Source organism: Bos javanicus, chromosome 7 (assembly GCF_032452875.1).
Source record: "Bos javanicus breed banteng chromosome 7, ARS-OSU_banteng_1.0, whole genome shotgun sequence".
NCBI classification, from domain to species: Eukaryota; Metazoa; Chordata; class Mammalia; order Artiodactyla; family Bovidae; genus Bos; species Bos javanicus.
Window position 1 is genome coordinate 87,378,927 of NC_083874.1, and position 20,273 is coordinate 87,399,199.

General features: G+C 35.9%; 1 protein-coding gene across 3 annotated transcripts in view; it reads right to left on the reverse strand.

Annotated features, from left to right (window-relative positions):
• TMEM161B (transmembrane protein 161B) overlaps window positions 1-20,273 on the reverse strand; it is a 74,782-nt gene that overhangs the window by 47,423 nt on the left and 7,086 nt on the right. For 2 of the 3 annotated variants that reach the window (XM_061424357.1, XM_061424356.1), the window contains exon 1: window positions 2,913-2,999. Coding sequence is in view for 1 of the 3 variants with exons in the window: in XM_061424355.1 (XP_061280339.1) it covers window positions 2,913-3,016 (104 nt within the window). In the remaining 2 variants the exon portion in view is untranslated. Of the gene's footprint in view, window positions 1-2,912; window positions 3,017-20,273 lie in introns of those variants that run through there. The other variant, XM_061424355.1, reaches the window with a different exon arrangement.

Genomic DNA, 20,273 nt, shown 5'->3' on the forward strand with positions numbered 1-20,273 from the left:
CTGAGATTTCGGAGGTCATAAAATACCCCAATACATGTCTTCTTCCAAGTTCAGAGTGTACAGATGCAAATGGGGTAACAGAAATAAAAATTCTACCAATACAAAGTTTCTTTAACGTTGTAAAGGTAATATTAACGGAAATGAACCAGGCTAAAGATTATGTACTTAATAAAAAAACACCTAGATATCTACAATATTAATTACAAAATAAAAATGTTATTCAACCAAGAGTCAGAAAACTAGTCAATTTTTTAATATAAAAAATCAACAGGCTAATATATAAGCAAAAACTGCGAATTTCTTCAAGGTGCTGACTTCAGGAAATTAGCAGGCTTACTTGTTAAGTCAACATAATAGAAACAGGTGCCACTTCACACCTTCCATTCTAAAAGAGACAGAAGTTGATGAGAGATATGGACAGAAGCTAATTAACGTGATAAAAAGAGAAGCCATAACTTTTAAGAAAAACATGAATACTTACAATCTGAATATATGATAAAATATTAAGTCAACAGATACCAAAACTAAAGTTTCTTCTGTCATACTTGTGATTAAACTATCGTGGTATCTACACCATCTATTCACTTAAATCTCTTCACTACAGCCACTCCCAAACCATCCTACACTATCTGTAATTTTGAAAGTTCTCTCATAAGCTTCTCCCTTTAAATTTCTTCAAGCATTTTACAAACGACAAAGAACGCCCTCAGATCTTCTTCCCTTTCTCTTTCTTCAACTCAGCAACAACACATGGTTTAAAATATAAACTGTCATTTCTCATCAATATTTTTACATGAGCAATTTAGAAGATATTTTAGATTTTCTTAATATTAAAAAGGTGTCATTTCATGTCACAAAAGGTTTGTAAAACAGTAATTATTTCAAAATGATAAAATCAACATTCTTATTCAACAGAATTAGGCAACAACAGTCAGAATATAGCTTCATGACTTAAAAATTTTAAAGAAAAATATCAATAGATGATCTTAAGAATAAAGAGCAAAACAAACAAAGAGGAAATCAAAGTAGCAGAAAAGAATCGCTAGAAAATCCTGATTGGTATTCCTTGGAACCTGATTTGGAATTAGGGACAGCATTAACACTAAAGTTAATCTATTTACAAAAGCAAATCAAGATCACAAAATTTATCAACTTCATGTTTATTTTTGAAGGTTGAGCTCCTCTTCAAATTAGCAATATGTATACTTACATGACAGATAAATTGTCAAAAGAGAAGCAATTTTAAATATAATATATTGTTTCAAAATTAAAAAAGAGAATCAGTTTTCAATCTCTGGAAGTCTTAGTTTTATAGAAACAAATGGGCTGCAGATTACCTATTAGAAAATAGAAACTCCCTAAAAAGGGATAAGACTGCCAAGATCTTTAAAGCCAAAAAGGATAGGAAGGCTCCCTGGAGACTCACTGGAAACAAAACCAGAAATGTGCAATTCTCAATAGAAAATAAGCTACCTTAATATGTATTTTATCTAGTTTATTAATTCAGATTCTATTTATTTAGAATTAATGGTATTTGCCCAGCACATATTCACCCTTTCATGATCTACAAAAAAGGGTTGTTGCTAAGCAAAACAAGTAAGCAAGACTACACAGAGTATAAACCTACATGGTTAAAAACCAGTCACTGATGATTTACTTTTTTCACTTATAAATATCTTTGATGAAGTTTTAACTTTGCTAAAACTTTAGTCATTATTTACTTTGCTAATAAAAAAATATATTTTTAAACCACTGTTCTCTCACGCTTTCCATACACATGTGTGTGTGCACATATCAGTGTTCAAAAAACCTTTTTGGACAATCTAAATAGTATTTTCCTATATTTAAACACTGATACGGAACAAGCATAAAGCACAAAGAATATACTTAAAACTGAAAAATAAATTAAGCTTTGTGGATAGAATGGCTTATTATTGGTCTTGCAGTATATGAAATCATTAGGAAGATAATAGCTGTCCATTGCTTTCTAACTTAAAGTGAAGGGAAAGTCGCTCAGTCGTGTCTGACTCTTTGCGACCCCATGGACTATGCAGTCCATGGAGTTCTCCAGGCCAGAATACTGGAGTGGGTAGCCTTTCCCTTCTCCAGGGTTCTAACTTAAAAGGTCTAAACAATAGAAAACTGATATACAAATCAATAATAAAATCTATTTATTAGAGACAAATAACTGTAGTAAAAAAACTATAGTCATGGTACCAAACCTGTAATCTGCCTTTCATAATTACACAAGATTGTGACATGTATTTCTGTATGCAGGGTTTTACTGCTTTTGCCTCCTGATATCTGTATTTAACTTCTGGACTGTTTATTTTATTCTTTAACTTTCAGCAAGGTAACTTAGTTCTTCTCCATCAGGGGCCAGTAGTAGTAGTAAGCTTATAGTGCACTAAACAAAATTAAAAGCCTACAAAACAACTTCACCCCCTCTTTGCTAAATTAAAGTTTAAAATTATTTATTAACAGTAAAACAAAGAACTCCTAACTCTCATAATACTCTCAACTAAGTCACCAGTAATAGGGCAGGTGCTTTGAGTCATTTTTTCCAACAATGGTGAAAATTTAAGCACTTCAATTTATAGTCACTTCCTCTTATTGACCAACTTTTTTTAAAAAAGGTAACTAGAAAAGTCATGTGCTAATTCCAGTGGCCATGTTCAAAAAGGGATAGAGAAAGAAGAGACTAAATTCATGACAATGATCATCCTATTATCTTTGTACTCAACAAACTACTACTATCTCAAGTAAGAGAAATAAGGAAGCTGGATTTTTCTTGTAATTTTCCTTTTTCATGTTTTTAGAAAACTGGAATTAGCACTTAACTTCTAGGAGGTTAATCAGCCTGGTAAACAGAGAAGAAAGTACTAGTCAGAATCAGCCTGTCCTTGCCTTACCTGCCATTACAGAGTAGCCACCGAGCAAGAGAATAGTGAGGTAGAATCTTCTGCATGGCACTGGCCATCACCATGGTAACAACCAGCTGTATACCTATCACACCCTGTGTAAAGAAACAAACAGATGAGTTTAACAATGAATGAATTTAGATTTAAGGACACCACTGAAAAGCTTTCTATACATTTCGAAAATTATACTTTGTAAGAAAAATGGGTTTACTATCAAAACACCTATTATTCTGCCATATGGGATCTCACCTCATAATCCTCTACAAGTTATCCAAGGGTCACATCCATATTAACAAAAGTTAAATTAGGGAACATACACATTCAAAATCTATTTCCAAGAAATCTTCTCCATTACCTGAGTGTACCAAAATGAAGCGGAAAATAGTGATTTTTTTCCCCCATCCTTTTCCAGATTTACTCTATTCAACACACTTACAACACCAGCTTGGCTAGCTCTAAAAGCAGTATGCCTGTTTTTTAATTCTACGGTGGCAATGAACAACTCAAGAGCATTAACTATACTAAATGTGATGGTGGAAAGTCACTAGAAAAAAAAATTTAATTCATCTTATCATCACAAACTTTCAATGGGTGGGTTTTAACAAGGTCCAAACATGCCCAGTTTGTTCTCATCAATCCCTCTCTTGTTCTCTGCAATACCTAATTCAAACCTTCTCCCATCTCCCCACACCTCCAACCTCCCTCAAACTTCTTCCTTCTTAAAAAAAAAAAAAATTCAATCCTAGCAAAGTGATTCAGTTTCACACACATACATATACATGTACTTTCCACACATATTCTTTTCCATTACAGGTTATTACAAGATATTGAATATAGTTCCCTCTGCTATACCGTAGGACCTTGTTTTTACCTATTTTACATATAGCAATTTGCATCTGCTAATCCCAAGCTCCTAATTTATCCACTCCCTCCGAACTTCTCTCGATTCAGTAGAGGACAGGTTCCAGTTCACAGAGAACAAAACAATAGCATCAAATGAGAACTCTCATTTGACACCAACAAGCTCACAATCACTGGTATCTGCACCTGTCTTCTTATACACCCTCTAGAAATATAACAACAGAGTATCTTCGGTGTAAAGCAAATCCCTCGGTGCTTCAGAGCCCATCCTCTCACGGATTTTCAGGAACCTCAACCACTGAACAGCTCCTGTTGCTGTTCGGTTGCTAAATCATGATCAACTCTTTGCCACCCCACGGACTGCAGCACACAAGGCTCCTCTCTCCTTCACTATCTCCCGGAGTTTGTTCAGACTCATGTCCATAGAGTCAGTGATGCTATCTAACCATCTCATTCTCTGCCGCCCCCTTCTCCTTTTGTCTTCAATCCTTCCCAGCATCAGGGTCCTTTCCAATGAGTTGGCTCTTCGCATCAGATCTCTTCTCTATTTAAATCCTTCCTATTAGTATTTTAATACCTTTCACCTTCCTAAAAAAATAACAATAATTTCCCCTTATTCTTTATTTTCTCTTCTATAAAATGAAGCTAATAATTCAACCAACCTACTAATCAAGCTGTGGTTAATAATTGTGCCTGTTTCAGAGAATGCAGCCAATACTTGTTATTGTCCTAATTATCATTCCTATTAAGGGATAAGTTTGTTTTTTTTTTTAATTTCAAGAAAAGAAGGCTTTTCAAAAAATAACCATTACTTCTATAAGAAATAAATTGAGAAAACAAAATAAATGGAATCATACCAAAAAAAATAACATTAATCTCCTAAGTGATAAAAGAACACTAAAAATTTTGAAAAAATTAGATTTCAGTGATTTTAACAAACTGTTCAATCAACCGTCCATCACTGTAACAAATGGACTATCATGATGCGGATGCTGAAAGTGTGGGAGGTCGTGCACGTGCCAGGACAGGAGATATGGAACTCTCTACTCTGATCCATCTTGCTGCAAACCTAAAAGTGCTCTAAAAACATGAGGTTTTAAGAAAAATCAAATCAAATGTATTCATAGAGAAACAGTGTAAGTAATGTCAAAATAACTGGAAAAGACATTTGTAACTCATATCATAAAGGGATAATTTATTGTTGCTTAGACTCTTTCGCAACTCCCTGGACTGTAGTGCACCAGGATCCTCTGTCCATGGGATTTCCCAGGCCAGAATATCAGAGTGGGTTGCCATTTCCTCCCCAGGGGACTTTCCCGACCCAGAGATCAAACTAGTGTGTCCTGCAGTGGCAGGCGGATTCTTTACCACTGAGCTACTTGGGAAGCCCAAAGGTATTATTTACTTGTTAGGTATTATATAGAGTTCTTACAAGTCAATTACTAAAGGAACAAATGCCTTCTTTCGTATGTACACAGAGTTCTTTAAAAAAGGGAGCAAAATGGCTCTTAAACAGGACTGTTTTTAAAATGCCTTTGAAACCTGCCTCAATTCTGGTTTCAATGTGGATATTTTAATGCCTTAAATTCTACCAATTGGGTTAAGGTTCAGACCATTTTTATATTCTCCTAACATCAAAGGTTACATTTTTGTCTTTTTTTCTTTCATATTTCCTATCACTTGCTTTTACTATCTTATTTTCTATATAGTTTGTGATAGAAGTTCTGCAATCTCCATACAGTGAATGCCATTACAAAGAACGCTTTCAGGCAGAACAAGGCCAAGAAATATATTAGCAAGTGTGTCAGAAGGTTAGTCTATTTGAGATTACAGACGTAAAAGCAAAAGATAATTTTTTTAGTCGGAATCAGGGAAAGTTTTGTGGACAAAGTGAACCTCCATCTAGCCTTGAAAGAAATCTGATAGTATCAGAGAATCTTCAAGGTCATCTAGTACAATCTCTCACAAACATATGTAACAATTTATTAGAGTGTAAGCTCCTTAATGGAGAAGGCAATGGCAATCCACTCCAGTACTCTTGCCTGGAGAATCCCAGGGACGGCGGAGCCTGGTGGGCTGCCATCTGTGGGGTCGCACAGAGTCAGACACGACTGAAGCAACTTAGCAGCAGCAGCAGCAAGCTCCTTAATAGCAGAAACCGTATCTTAGTCATATCTAATAAATGTTACAGGTATTAAATGGCATTTCAGAAAGACTGATCTGCAAGATGTGTGTGTGTGTGTGTGTGTGTGTGTGTGTGTGTATATATATATGATGGACTGTGATGAACTGGGGAAAAAAGTCATCTTATCAAATTCTCTCCTCTTATTCCAAATCACTGAGCATAATAAAATACTGCTGATAAAACCAGGACTAAAGAATGTAAACCATGTGAAGACCAAAACAAATAAAAATCAGCAAACCGGATTGACTAGCATAATAGCAACTAGGCTTCTGCAATGATCCACACCAAAAAAGGTAATGATTTAAATTACAATGGTATCTCTGGTTGTAAGAAGAAAAATGTATGCTAAAGATATTGTTGAAGAATTCACAGGATGATGGTATACTGAAGCAAATGAGGAACTAAAGAGATCAACCTCATGAAAGGCAAACATCATTCTCAATGTTGTAGCTAATGTTTGACTAAAAAACATTAAAAAATGTAACTTTACTCTATTCACTTATCTTACTATGCCATTTCCATCTTTTTAAAATAAAGTTGAAAGTACTTTCTCAAAACCTCATCTGTTTACTGTGAAATATATAAGTTTTCTTCCAACTTTCTAACAGAAGTCAATAAACCCTTCCAAGAATGAATCAGCTGTTGCTGCTGCTACCGCTGCTAAGTCGCTTCAGTCGTGTCCGACTCTGTGCGACCCCAATAGACAGAAGCCCACCAGGCTCCCCCGTCCCTGGGATTCTCCAGGCAAGAACACTGGAGTGGGTTGCCATTTCCTTCTCCAGTGCATGAAAGTGAAAAGTGAAAGTCAAGTTGCTCAGTCGTATCCGACTCTTAGCGACCCCATGGACTGCAGCCTACCAGGCTCCTCCACCCATGGGATCTTCCAGGCAAGAGTACTGGAGTGGGGTGCCACTGGGTAACTGTATATGTGGATTAAAAGAAAATGTTGTTTTTTCCCAATAGAAGAATCCACCTAATTTTTTTGAGAAATAATTTTTAAATTATGTGGGGAATATGTCCCCAAAGTTAATCCTTTTCATATTTATTTGGAAAAGAGTCCTTGGAATACATTTTCAAAATGACAACCATTTTACAGAATTATATATTATCAACTTAATATGTTGTTAGTACTAAACTTAGATCAACTTTTGAGACATTGCTATACAACTGACAATCACAGTGTACATGTCAGGGATCAACATATTAAAATACATTCAACTCATTAATTGAGACACAATTATGTGAAATTGAAAAACAAATTCTAATAACCTGCCTTCACTGACCAGCTTAAGTGCCCATGTATATCTAAGTTTGTACAAAACAGAATTTTTGAAATGTTTAGTGTAAAAACCAAATTCCCTGAATATCTTTCATTATTTTTAGTTAAAAGCTAATGCTTAAGTAAATTTAACCATAAACAAACATAAACTTCACACAAAAAAACTACTAAACTGAGTAGATACGCACCGATACAATAAAGTCCATCATGGCTGAAGTTTCAAGCGCACGACCTTATGGGTCATTGGCCAAGTGGCCTTAATGGTTTTATTAGGGCCTCAAAACAATAACTTGACCAAAGAGATGGCTTCTGTCCAGATTGGTTGCCCTAGGCTCCAATTCTCTTGATAACTGGAACTGGGAAAAGTCATTTATGAAATAGCTCGTAAGCTCCCAAGAAGGGTGAAACATTGGGGCAACTTAGGTTTCAACCTTTCCACATCTATTAACCTGAGGCCATGAAGAGCAAGAAAAAGTTATTTGCCTTTAGTTTATAGAAGAATGATCATTTCAATTTTTGTTAGTAATCATTTCTGGGTAGGTTAAAAAAATTCTTACCAAGGAAAATTAGCCAATTCTCTGAGAAATAAAATATATCAAATACCAGTATTTTATCTTGCTTGACAATACTGACAATAAAACCCCCAACCTAAAGAAAAACATATTGTAATTTTAAAATTCAAACTTGGAACAATATTATGTCAACCTCAGTGGAGTTGATATTTTGTTTCATTTCACTAAACTTGCTCTCCTGTTGACAAACAGACTGAAAGCAAAGTATACACTGTTTACAATCAGAAGGCATATCAGCAACATACTTGAACTCAAACCACCCCAAATGGTTTTAATTATCACTCACCCTCCAATAAATGAGACAGGGGAAAAAAAAAAAAAAAGAGGCTATTACCCAATGACCTTCCCATTTTTGGTTTTTTAACTTTTTACATATTTTAGTGATAGCTAGACATATTGAGACAGACTTCTTAGAGACACCCAAATAATTTATACTACAAAAGAAGGTGTGAACTTCATTATTTCAATCTAGATTTACATAAAACTGAGAATTCACACATTGAGCATTTAAGCAAACCATCTCCCAACAATTTACAAATGAGGTTATCAGGGTCCAAATAGCAAACCCCATAAAACTACACAGTCACAAACTTATCTAGAACCCAGATTCCTAATCCAACCTAATGTTTTTTCCTCTGTTTCAGGGCATTCAATGAACATTTACTGGGCAACAAACTACATGCACTGAACCACTTGCACACAATAGGGAGAAACAGCACAGTCCCTGTCACCAGTGAGAAGTAAGGCCAACAGGAGAGTAAATAGCTGTTGGTCAGTTGCTCAGTCGTGTCTGACTCTGCAATTCCGTGGACTGCAGCACGCCAAGCTTCTCTATCCTTCACTATCTCCTGGAGTTTGCTCAAACTCTTAATACAAAGTGATGAGAGCACAGGCAGAGGATTCTACCAGAATGCAGCGTGCATACTAAGGGACAAGAGCTGTGAAAGGGTGTCATGGAAAGTAAAGGCTAAGTTAAGACTCCGTGGACTCAGCTTGGTGAACCACCAGTGCTATCTGCTTCACACAGGATGACAAGTAGGCCAAAACCAGATACTGAAGGGCAAAACCTACAGACTTAAGTTCAACCTGAAAACAATAAAGAAACCCATGAAAAGTCATACGACCACATCAGAACCTAAGAAAAGTCACTCTGGATTCCTTGTAAACACTAGATGAGGGCTAGGCCAGTGGCACTAAGACAGCTGCTCAGGTATGAAAGAAGGGCCTGCACTAAAGGCATCAACCACTATTCATCATGTAACAAGTGAGTTAGGGTCTCAATCCAACAATGTTAAAAATCTATAAATTCAAATTACATCACTACAGAAATTATTTATATCTATAAACAGGAAAAGCAAACAAAACTTTAACAAATACAGGCTGTCTGCCTAATCCAATATCTTGCCGGCTAGTATTAGAAACTTGCCAGAGGACTTTTCTGTCCCTCTGACAGAAAAGTATCTCAAATACTCAGAGCAATGACATTTAGAATAATTCTAAGGAACATAGCATGGCTGAATGAATGAATGACACTACTACAAAACAAACCGTCTTGACAGAACTTAAAACCCAAGATTATCATATTCAGTTCAGTTCAGTTCAGTTGCTCAGTTGTGTCCAACTCTGCGACCCCATGAATCACAGCACACCAGGCCTCCCTGTCCATCACCAACTCCCGGAGTTCACCTTAAGTCACGTCCATCGAGTCAGTGATGCCATCCAGCCATCTCATCCTCTGTCGTCCCCTTCTCCTGCCCCCAATCCCTCCCAGCATCAGAGTCTTTTCCAATGAGTCAACCCTTTGCCTGAGGTGGCCAAAGTACTGGAGTTTCAGCTTTAGCATCATTCCTTCCAAAGAAATCCCAGGGCTGATCTCCTTCAGAATGGACTGGTTGGATCTCCTTGCAGTCCAAGGCACTCTCAAGAGTCTTCTCCAACACCACAGTTCAAAAGCATCCATTCTTCAGCGCTCAGCTTTCTTCACAGTCCAATTCTCACATCCATACATGACCAGAGGAAAAACCATAGCCTTGACTAGAAGGACCATTGTTGGCAAAGTAATGTCTCTGCTTTTCAATATGCTATCTAGGTTGGTCATAACTTTCCTTCCAAGGAGTAAGCATCTTTTAATTTCATGGCTGCAATCACATCTGCAGCGATTTTTGGAGCCCCAAAAAGTAAAGTGTGACACTGTTTCCACTGTTTCCCCATCTATTTCCCATGAAGTGATGGGACCGGATGCCATGATCTTCGTTTTCTGAATATTGAGCTTTAAGCCAACTTTTTCACTCTCCACTTTCACTTTCATCAAGAGGCTAATTTAGTTCCTCTTCACTTTCTGCCATTAAGGGTAGTGTAACAACAAATATATTAAAGACAATTTTGGAACATAAAATTGCATAGTACTATGAACAAGGGTTCAGGGTTATATAAATTCAAAAAATTGTACACAAAAGTTTCAGAGTAGATGATTAAAATGAAACCAAGAAAGGGAATTCCAGGTTAAATGACAAATGGGAAGAGAGTAACCATGGGACCACTAAGAACTTAGTTCAACCAAAGCAGACATCAATATGTTACAAAGAACTGTGAGAAATCAGATGAAGACAGAATTTTAGATTGTTAAAAAATCTTTAAAATCAAGAGGATGCATTGATCTGAGGTATTTGCAAATATCGCGCTGGAAGGCTTTTAAACAATCAAGGGTAGGAGAATAAAACAATTCAAGTAACATAGAAGGAAAATTAGACATAACAATATATTGAGCAACCCTAAGACTAATAAGGTAGAAACAGTTGAAACTAGGAAGGAAAGAACAAAATTAAAAAGTATGTTAGTAGGAAACCAATCAACTTTGAGTATGACCAAACATGAAAAAGGAAAACAACTACAGAATAAAACAGGAATGTTTCAAAGGGTATTTACAAAAATATTTTAGTTTTGGTGACTGGTAGAACCCTGGACTCACTGACAGGAAAGGTGCAGACTGAAGGAAACTCAAGGAAGTGGATTGACAAGCTTCCCATAGGCCTCCCACTGAGGCTGTGCCCTCAGCCATTCAGAACACACACAAAACATGTTTCTCTGGCACAATCGATCTACATCAGACAGACTGGCAATAATCAGGTTTGTAAGAGTTCTAACAATTAATATACAGTGAAACATAAGTTACCAAGTGGATCAGATGTTCAAGTTCACTAACTGCGCCATTCCATTACTGTCTTAATGATACACTGGAAGTCAAATAACAGGCAGGCTGCTTGGGAAGGAGTGATTGAGAGCAAAAGGCAGCACTGAGGGACACTTCACTCAGGCAGGGATAAAGTCTGACGAACACACAACAGTCGTCTAGAGCATAAGATACTCTCAACCCTAAACAGTTCTGGGTAAGTTATGTTCAATTCTGATTCTTAAAGCATGTTTTTCTAGACTTTCAAATGACAAAACTACTTTCCAATCCTACTTCTTTAGACAAAACCCTATCTAAAAATTTGTCTTTATCTTTTGACATGTGAATATGATTGATTTGGCCACAATCTAGTCTAGCTTAAGTCTTGCAAACAATCCATATTTAAGTTCAAGGTGAGAGGACAACTTCTTCCATCACATGTTGATCTTATCAAACTCTTAAAATGTTAACCACCCTTCACTGCCACCTACAAATAATATGTGATAAGTGATATGGTAGAGGTCAGTGCCCAGTATTATATGGATACATTCCAACGAAGGGGGTGAATAAATCTACATGGGAGGTAGGAAAGACTTGTAGTATCCACTGTCAGAAAGAAAAGAAATACAAGTTCAGATACATCTATCTGTACCAAAGCTAGCGGAGGTGATGGAATTCCAGCTGAGCTATTTCAAATCCTAAAACACGATGCTGTTAAAGTGTTGCACTCAATATGCCAGCAAATTTGAAAAAATTAGCAGTGGCCACAAGCCTGGAAAAGGTCAGTTTTCATTTCAATCTCAAAGAAGGGCAATGCCAAAGAATGTTCAAACGACCACACAATTGCACTCATTTCCCATGCAAGCAAAGTAATACTCAAAATCCTCTAAGCTAGACTTGAACAGTGTGGGAACTGAAAACTTCCAGATGTTCAAGCTGGATTTAGAAAAGACAGAGAAACCAGAGATCAAATTGTCAACATCTGCTGGATCACAGAAAAAGCAAAGAGAATCCCAGAAGAACATCTACTTCTGCTTCATTGACTACGTTAAAGCCTATGATTGTGTGGATCACAACAAACTGTGGAAAATTCTTCCAGAGATGGAATACAAGACTACCTTACCTGCCTCCTGAGAAGCCTGTATGCAGGTCAAGAAACAACAGTTAAAACCAGATATGGAACAACGGACAGGTTCCAAATTGGGAAAGGAGTATGTCAAGGTTGTATATTGTCACTCTGCTTATTTAACTTATATGCAGAGTACATGATGCAAAATGCCAGGCTGGATGAAGCACAAGCTGGAATCAAGATTGCCAGGAGAAAGATCAATAACCTCAGATATGCAGGTGATACCCTTATGGCAGAAAGAGAAAAGGAAATAAAGAGCCTCTTGATGAAAGTGAAAGAGGAGAGCGAAAAAGTTGGCTTAAAACTCAACATTCAAAAAACAAAGCTCATGGCATCCGGTCCCATCACTCCATGGTAAACAGGTAGGGAAACAATGGAAACAGTGACAGACTTTATTTTTTAGGATCCAAAATCACTGCAGATGGTGACTGCAGCCATGAAATTAAAAGATGCTTGCTCTTGGAAGAAAAGCAATGACAAACTTAGACAGTGTATTAAAAAGTAGAGACATTACTTGCTGACAAAGGTCCGTCTAGTCAAAGCTATGGTTTTTCCAGTAGTCACGTACGGATATGAGAGTTGGATCATAAAGAAGGCTGAGCGCCGACGAACTGATGCTTTTGAACTGTGGTGCTGGAGGAGACTTTTGAGAGTTCCTTGGACTGCAAGAAGACCAAACCAGTCAATCCTATAGGAAATCAATCCTGAATATTCATTGAAAGGACTGACGCTGAAGCTGAAGTTCCAATACTCTGGCACCTAATGTGAAGAGCCAACTCATTGGAAAAGACCCTGATGCTAAGAAAGATTGAAGGCAGGAGGAGAAGGGGACAACCAAGGACGAGATGTTTGGACGGCATCACAGACTCGATGGACATGAATTTGAGCAAGCTCCGAGAGATAATGAAGGACAGGGGAAGCCTGGTGTGCTGCAGTCTGTGGGGTCTCAAAGAGTTGGACATGACTGAGTGACTAAACAACAACAACAAATTTGTACCAAGAATGTACATGGCATGAGCTGAGCTACACATGGCTAGATTGTGGTATGGGCTGCACACAAAGGATTCTCCTGTAGGTACTTAGAAGTCCCGGATCCTGAGCCTGGAAGCAACTAAATCTAATATATTTTGGAAGAATAAATCTGCTACTACCATGGAAAAGTAAAGACGTGAGTAAAAGTAACTGGAGGCAAAGAGCTAAATTACAAATCCACTGAAAGAGTCCAACAAACATCATGAAAGCCTAAACTAAAACAACTTCAAAAACAAGAGCAAAATTAACATTTTTAGAGGGGAAAAAAAAGGAAATAGGCATGAGATTAATAATCATCTCTGCAAGCAGGTAAAGATTACACTTAAGTGGTTACATAAGGATAAAATGCAAATAATGGGCATAATTATTCTTTGGAGAAATTAAGCAATAAGAGGAGAATCTGACAGTTACTAGAATGGCTCACATATAAATATATATATATATATATATATATATATATGTAGTGGGGGAAATATACATGCATAAGGCAAGAGGGAAGGAACCAATATAAGGGGACTGCTAATATACATGCATAAGGCAAGAGGGAAGGAACCAATATAAGGGGACTGCTAAATATTCTAATCAAGAGTTAACTGTGAATACTGTTTAAGAATCAGAAATAGATGAGACCAAAGGCCTAAGCTGAAAGTAAAACTTCATGAGACCTTGTTTTACCTAATAGAAGCACACAAAAAAGTAAAGAGATGTATTAAATTTAAAAACCAAGGTCTTTAGAGTTTACATAACTTGGGGGAGGGGGTGGAAACCAGGTCAAGAATTCCTGATGCCCTGCTTTCCACTGGATATAGTCATTTTGGAAAACTCACTATATATCATTTCAAAGTCCTTAGATCGTTCCCTAAAAACCATGATGGGATGGGGAGCTGATCTATAAAACAAAAGAAGGGACGGAATTTTGTGAGAAATTCAAAAGTCGTGAGAATTTTGACAGAAATGTAATGGGAGAATTGAATGAATAATTGCCAAACAACTTTGTCTAAAAGATGAAGCTTTAGGTACAACATCAGAGAAATAAAAGATCTGGAGTTAAAGGTTAAATCTGCAGGATAATTAAGTAGCTGGTCAAAAGAGCCAAAGAAAATCACCAAAGTGGACAAAATTTGAGAGATCTTGAAAAATGACCACACCAAGATCAGGATCTTGGCAATGTGACTGCGGGGAAGGTTCAGAGACTTTAAAAAGTGGCTGAAGAATCTGAATAAAGTCACCTATTGATATTTAATACAGATTTATTGATTGAATCATATGAAATCAGATACTCAACTGTTTTGACCTACAAAACAGCAATTTCATATAGTTCAAACTGTTACTACAAACAGAATTATATATACATAATATATAGGTAAAGGTAAAATGACAGAAAGGGAGTTGAAAACCACAGTTATCAACAACTGTGATTTGGACTCAACACGGGTTTTCAAATTTAAACATTTACAGAGTAAGTTCAGTTTGCAAAACATCAATGTTTTGTGCCACAAAATATCTTTTAAATTTCCTTAAAGTAAAAAAGTAGAAGCAGAAATTTTTGTCTCCCAATTCAGAATAAGATGTCTAATGTACTTTAAAACTAAGGTCAAAACCCACAAACCAATAAAATGCCTAGGTAAATATCACCCTAAATATCTTAGTGAGAACCACATAGTAGAATGCATGAATTTCACATAACTATATTCAACAACAGCAGCTCCAGACTTTCTGCTAAAGGTGATGATATAAAGCCATTTTTCAGAATTTGATTAAACTTAGAAAAAAACTTCAGATATTTCCCCAAGATATAAACTGATAAGGCAAAGTGGAAGATCAACAACAAAGAGAGGGCAAGGATAAAAATACTTTTTCACAAGAACAGAGGACACTCTAATTAAACATAATTTAGAAAACATCTTAATGTATTAGAGTTTAAATTAATAGTTGTTTATCTTAAAAGATCATTTTCCAGTTATAGTAGGTTGAATAAATTATGCAATATTTCATATAAAGTAATGCCATATAGTCATTAAAATGTTGATGAAAAATGAAGTATTTTTAAAGATGTTAACAACTTTATCTCTAGCCAAAGAAGGCATAAATGTTTTATTATAATACTGATAAGTAACAAACAAAAGGTTCAATAGAAGAAGACATCCCTAAATTCTGCTAACTCTTCCATAACCGTAAGAATATTTTCTGACAATATAAACAATATCCCTATAATCTATATTCAAAAGAGCTATTAGTCAAAACTAATAAATTTACATTTGACATTTACAAATCATCTTGCTTATTCAAACTAATTATTTCTCATTCCTCACATTCATTTCCTCTATAAAACCTTCCTTGCTACAAAAAAACATACGCGTAATTCCAAAACAGCCTTTATCGTGCTCAGCTGTCCCCTTCTAACAGTCTCTCCCCTTCTAGAACTACATTTATCTCATTTTCACTTCTTCAGCCCCAAACTCCAATCCTAGGAAAGAAAGTAGAATATTTACTTTTTAGATGAAATAAGAGGATAAAGCATAATTTGCCCACAGTTCTTCACTACATTCATATGTTCCTATACGTGCCAAATACTGAACTTTATTTTCAATAAAGAAGAAAATTATTTAAGATTGAAAGATATCATGTTTTCTGCATACCTCAGAGTAAGATTTGTAGCAAGTTTTACAAGATAATCCTCTCAATTTAATGCAATATGTGTTGCAAATACTTCCTTTCAAACTTTTGTAAATACACTAATAAAGCTTTATTAAACAAATTTAAAATAAAAATTTCAGCTTATCTCTAAGTTTTAAGCAGAAAAAACAGTCAAGAAAACTTAAAACATCTTTAATGTTAACTGTTAGAAAATGGTTTCATTGTGAATATTTTAATATGTTGAGTAATAAAACATCACAATCAAGATAGTTCTGTCACTAAGTGGTGATAGCACAGCAACAAGACAAACCTTCTCTGGGACTCATTCCTTATCTACAAAAAGACAAGTTGGCAAATGATCTCCAAAATACTGAAAGAGCTTACTGATGATGACTGCAATTACTTCAATTAAATAAACAACAGATTGTTTGCAGTTACATATTTACCATTACTAAGACACCATCAAACCCTGTGATAGGCAGTCATTCCCAATGGGAAAGAGTAACTATTCTTTCCTCATTAAGAATTAAATGAGCTACTATTTGTAAGAGCGCTGAAAGGAAATCAGAGCTCCATCCAAGTTAATGTAAAGAAGTACACCTAGCCCACTGCCCAACATTCTTATCTCAACAAGTGGTTTGCAGTATTTCTCTTATGAGACTTGTGAATGTCAAAAGTTCAGTCTCTCTCTTTTTTTTAAATTTATCTCAGCTATGCGGTCAATTCTCTTTTATTAAATGTTTTCTTTATGACCTGAAAACATTTTTAGGAACTATGATGATCTTAACAACTTCTGATGGGAATGACTGAGAAACTATCAAAATCAAAAATGTGTTAGTTCAAATAAAAAAATAGTTTTAAAGAACAAATATCACAGTTAAACTTACTACATATACTACAACAAATTTTAACCAAAGCTTTCTTTTCTGTCCCTCCTGACTGAAAATTTATTTCTTTGACATTTAATTCTAATTGCAGCTATTCTAGATTCCTTTCAACTTCCTTTCTGTCTTAAAAATTGGATTAGGGAAAGATTAGTATATTCAACATGAAACAACTGACCTATCCAAACAACGAAACTGTCTGGGAATAAATGATACAGTGAGGCTTCACTGTCTTAATGTTAATTAAGAAAATAGGGAACAGAGCAGGAAGGCAGCAGGCACGAACTTAAATGGAAGTAAAATTCTACTAATGAATTAGCTATTAATAAAAGCAAAACTTTTGAGGAAAAAAAGGCATGGCTTCTCTTTTAAACAAGCCTATAACCAGAAGCAAATGATTGTAATCATGGAACACTTACATACGTATGCCCATAAACCATAAAGAACTAGAACTGTTTCCTAGTCAGTCATTTATACTCACCATAAAAATAGCCAAAATCTTCCGAAATGAGAAAAATACTTAAAAATACTTAACAAACACTCAAGTTAATGAAGTTCTGGTTGAGCAGAATCCTCACTATGACTTTTCCTTTTAGGAAAAGAAAGCAGGAAACTCCAGCACTGCTTTTTCTAAGCAGATCACTGCATGAAGGCAAACAGTGGCAATCAACAGGTCAAAGATAACAACAATCAGCAAACCACTGTGTAAAGGGCAGACATTAAAAACTATACATAAAAATAAGCAATTCAAGACTGCTATTTCAAAGGGTTGTATTACTTATCAAAAAGATTAAAAGTATTAAGGTTACTTAAAAAGGAAAAACAGCCATAGCCTTTGAAGTGCCTTATCTGTGACATTAACTGATGGCAGTCTATAATCATATATTTATACTATGGAGCTTATTGAACTTTCTTCTTCGTAAGTAATTTCCATTGTTGGAGAAAAGTCTCCCAAGGCCCCTAAGTATTTCCATGTCATCCCTTCACAATCCAAACCTCCTTACTCCCAAGAACTTATTGCAAAGATTGATCACTATCATCAAGGACTTCCATTTTTTCCCCTAAAGAATCTTTGTAATAAATAGCTAGCTAGCTAACTAGTTTATGGTTAGTCCGAAGTTACATGGGGAGGTGACTTCTGCAAATTCTACTAGCAATAAAAACGTTTACTAGAGTGTGCTGAACGTCTGGGAAGGAAGGCAAGATACTCTACAAGACTACGTTCTTCTCTGCAACTCCGGGGGAAACCCAGTTCTAGGTGTAAGCAGCAGGTAATCCAAGTGAAAAGAAAAGGAGCAAGCCAGTCCTGAGAGCCCTCAGGAAAAGTGGGCTGTGACACACGAGATACACCTGGAAGAAACACTGCAGGCTTACACTGAAGAAATCCCAATTCACCAAAGGTCCTTATCCCCAGTTCTCTAATTGTTCCTCACTTTATCAGTGTTACTGGAAGTTCATCCCCAGGCCTAAGGGAAATTCATGCTCTAGTGTGAAGGAGTGCCAGTTAAGATAAAAGGAATATGAAGGAATCCTCAATGTGACTTACTACAGCAGAGTCAGATGTATTTAGCATCTGAGTTAGAAATGCCAATCATTACAGCTTTCATGACAGTAATAATTAATTTCTCTCATACCATGAGATGTGATACTGGATAGTAAATAGGTTAGAAGGATTTTCTAGAAATATAATTACTAATTATAGTATTACTTCTATAGGAGAATGTTTTTGAAATTCAATCCTTTCATTAAGCTAAAATTTATCAAAGGTAAACAGTAAGATTGGCACAACAGTACAGTGGTCAAATAGCCTGATTTAGAAGTCAAATTTCACCACCACTGGATATACAATTTTGGGTGAGCTACTCTAATCTCATTGTGCCTCCATTTCTGTATCTGTAAAACAGAGGTTAAAAAAAAAAAGTAGGTAAAATATAGAGATTAAAAAAAATAGTAGGAGCCCAAGAGTGATTACTTCATAAGTGTTTAGTTAAGTAGAGCAGATAAATATTAACTCTAAATAAATGTAGCTACTACTGCTATTAAGGAAAAGTACTTAAAATTCACTTTCTTATCTACCCAACATACTTCTGCTGCTGCTAAGTCGCTTCAGTCGTGTCCGACTCTGTGCGACCCCAATAGACAGAAGCCCACCAGGCTCCCCCGTTCCTGGGATTCCCCAGGCAAGAACACTGGAGTGGGTTGCCATTTCCTTCTCCAATGCATAAAAGTGAAAAGTGAAAGTGAAGTCGCTCAGTCCTGTCCAACTCTTAGCGACCCCATGGACTTCGGCCCACCAGGGTCCTCCATCCATGGGATTTTCCAGGCAAGAGTACTGGAGTGGGGTGCCATTGCCTTCTTCAAACATACTTCTACTTACACTTAAAGACCAAGACTAATCAATCCTTTGTTAAATCCTTCTTAAACTCCATACAAATTGAATATTCCCTCCTTGATCCCCTCAATGTACATTCAACTAAAAGTACATCAATAATATTCACAAATCCACATATTGAGAGTCACAGACCTTGAAACAAACTATAGAGGTCATTTAGTTCTGGTTCAAGTAGACTTTCAATGCCATACACTTATTGTACTCTTCCCAAAGTCACTTTTAAAGATATGAATGTTTGAGCAGTTGGTTTTAACACAACTTTTAAAAAATAAATAAAACACTATAATCAGCTATCAAGACTCTGAACTTCAATACTGAAGTATCAAAAGCTGAAATTATTTCAGGTTTTTCTAAATCTTTTGTTTATGGTCAAAACACAAAATATATTTAATCTAACAACAGAATTACTAAGTCTACTTAATGTAAGTAAAAGATACTCTGTAAGCTCAGAATACTTATAGTGAACAAGTTGTATTCTCTCAAGATCTGTAATAACGTAAAAGACTAAAAGTATGTGGCATAAAAAACACAATCTATTAAGTAAAATGTAGTATCACCTACTAACGTAAGATATTTAAAAACAGATTTCTATCATTTTTCTGTTCACTATATGGAAAGGTAATCATACATGACTTTACTGAAAGATTCACACTATAGTTAAAGACACTATGAACTTTGTACCTAATACTACAACACTTCTTTAGGTGCAATCATAAACAGATTTTCAAAGACAGCAGGTATATTGAACTCAAAGGTGTCCCAGTGCCACCTTCTCACTGTGCTTTCCCTGAAGGCCCTATCTAAAATCACCACCCCGATCATTCCCTTAACTCTGTTCTATCTTTTCTTATTGTATTTACCACGACTAACGAACATTATATCTCAACTGATTATCATCAGACTCTCAATATAACCTAAGATCCATAAAGACAAGAAAGTCTCTGTTTTATAAAGTTATGTCTCTGTTGCCAGGAACAGCATGTGACATACAGATACTGCTTAACAGACAATGAAGGAATGATTAAACAAATACTTTTGAGGTAAGAGCATGAATTTTAAGTGTTTGGTGAAACAAAAGGGACAATCATTTCAGTTAAAACCAAGAGAATGTTCATTTTACCGGGACTTTAGAAATTTTCTTTTCCTGTAACTCAAGAGTAGGTAGTATACAAAGAGTAGCAGCGAAATTTACAAATCAGGTTTATTTCTTCA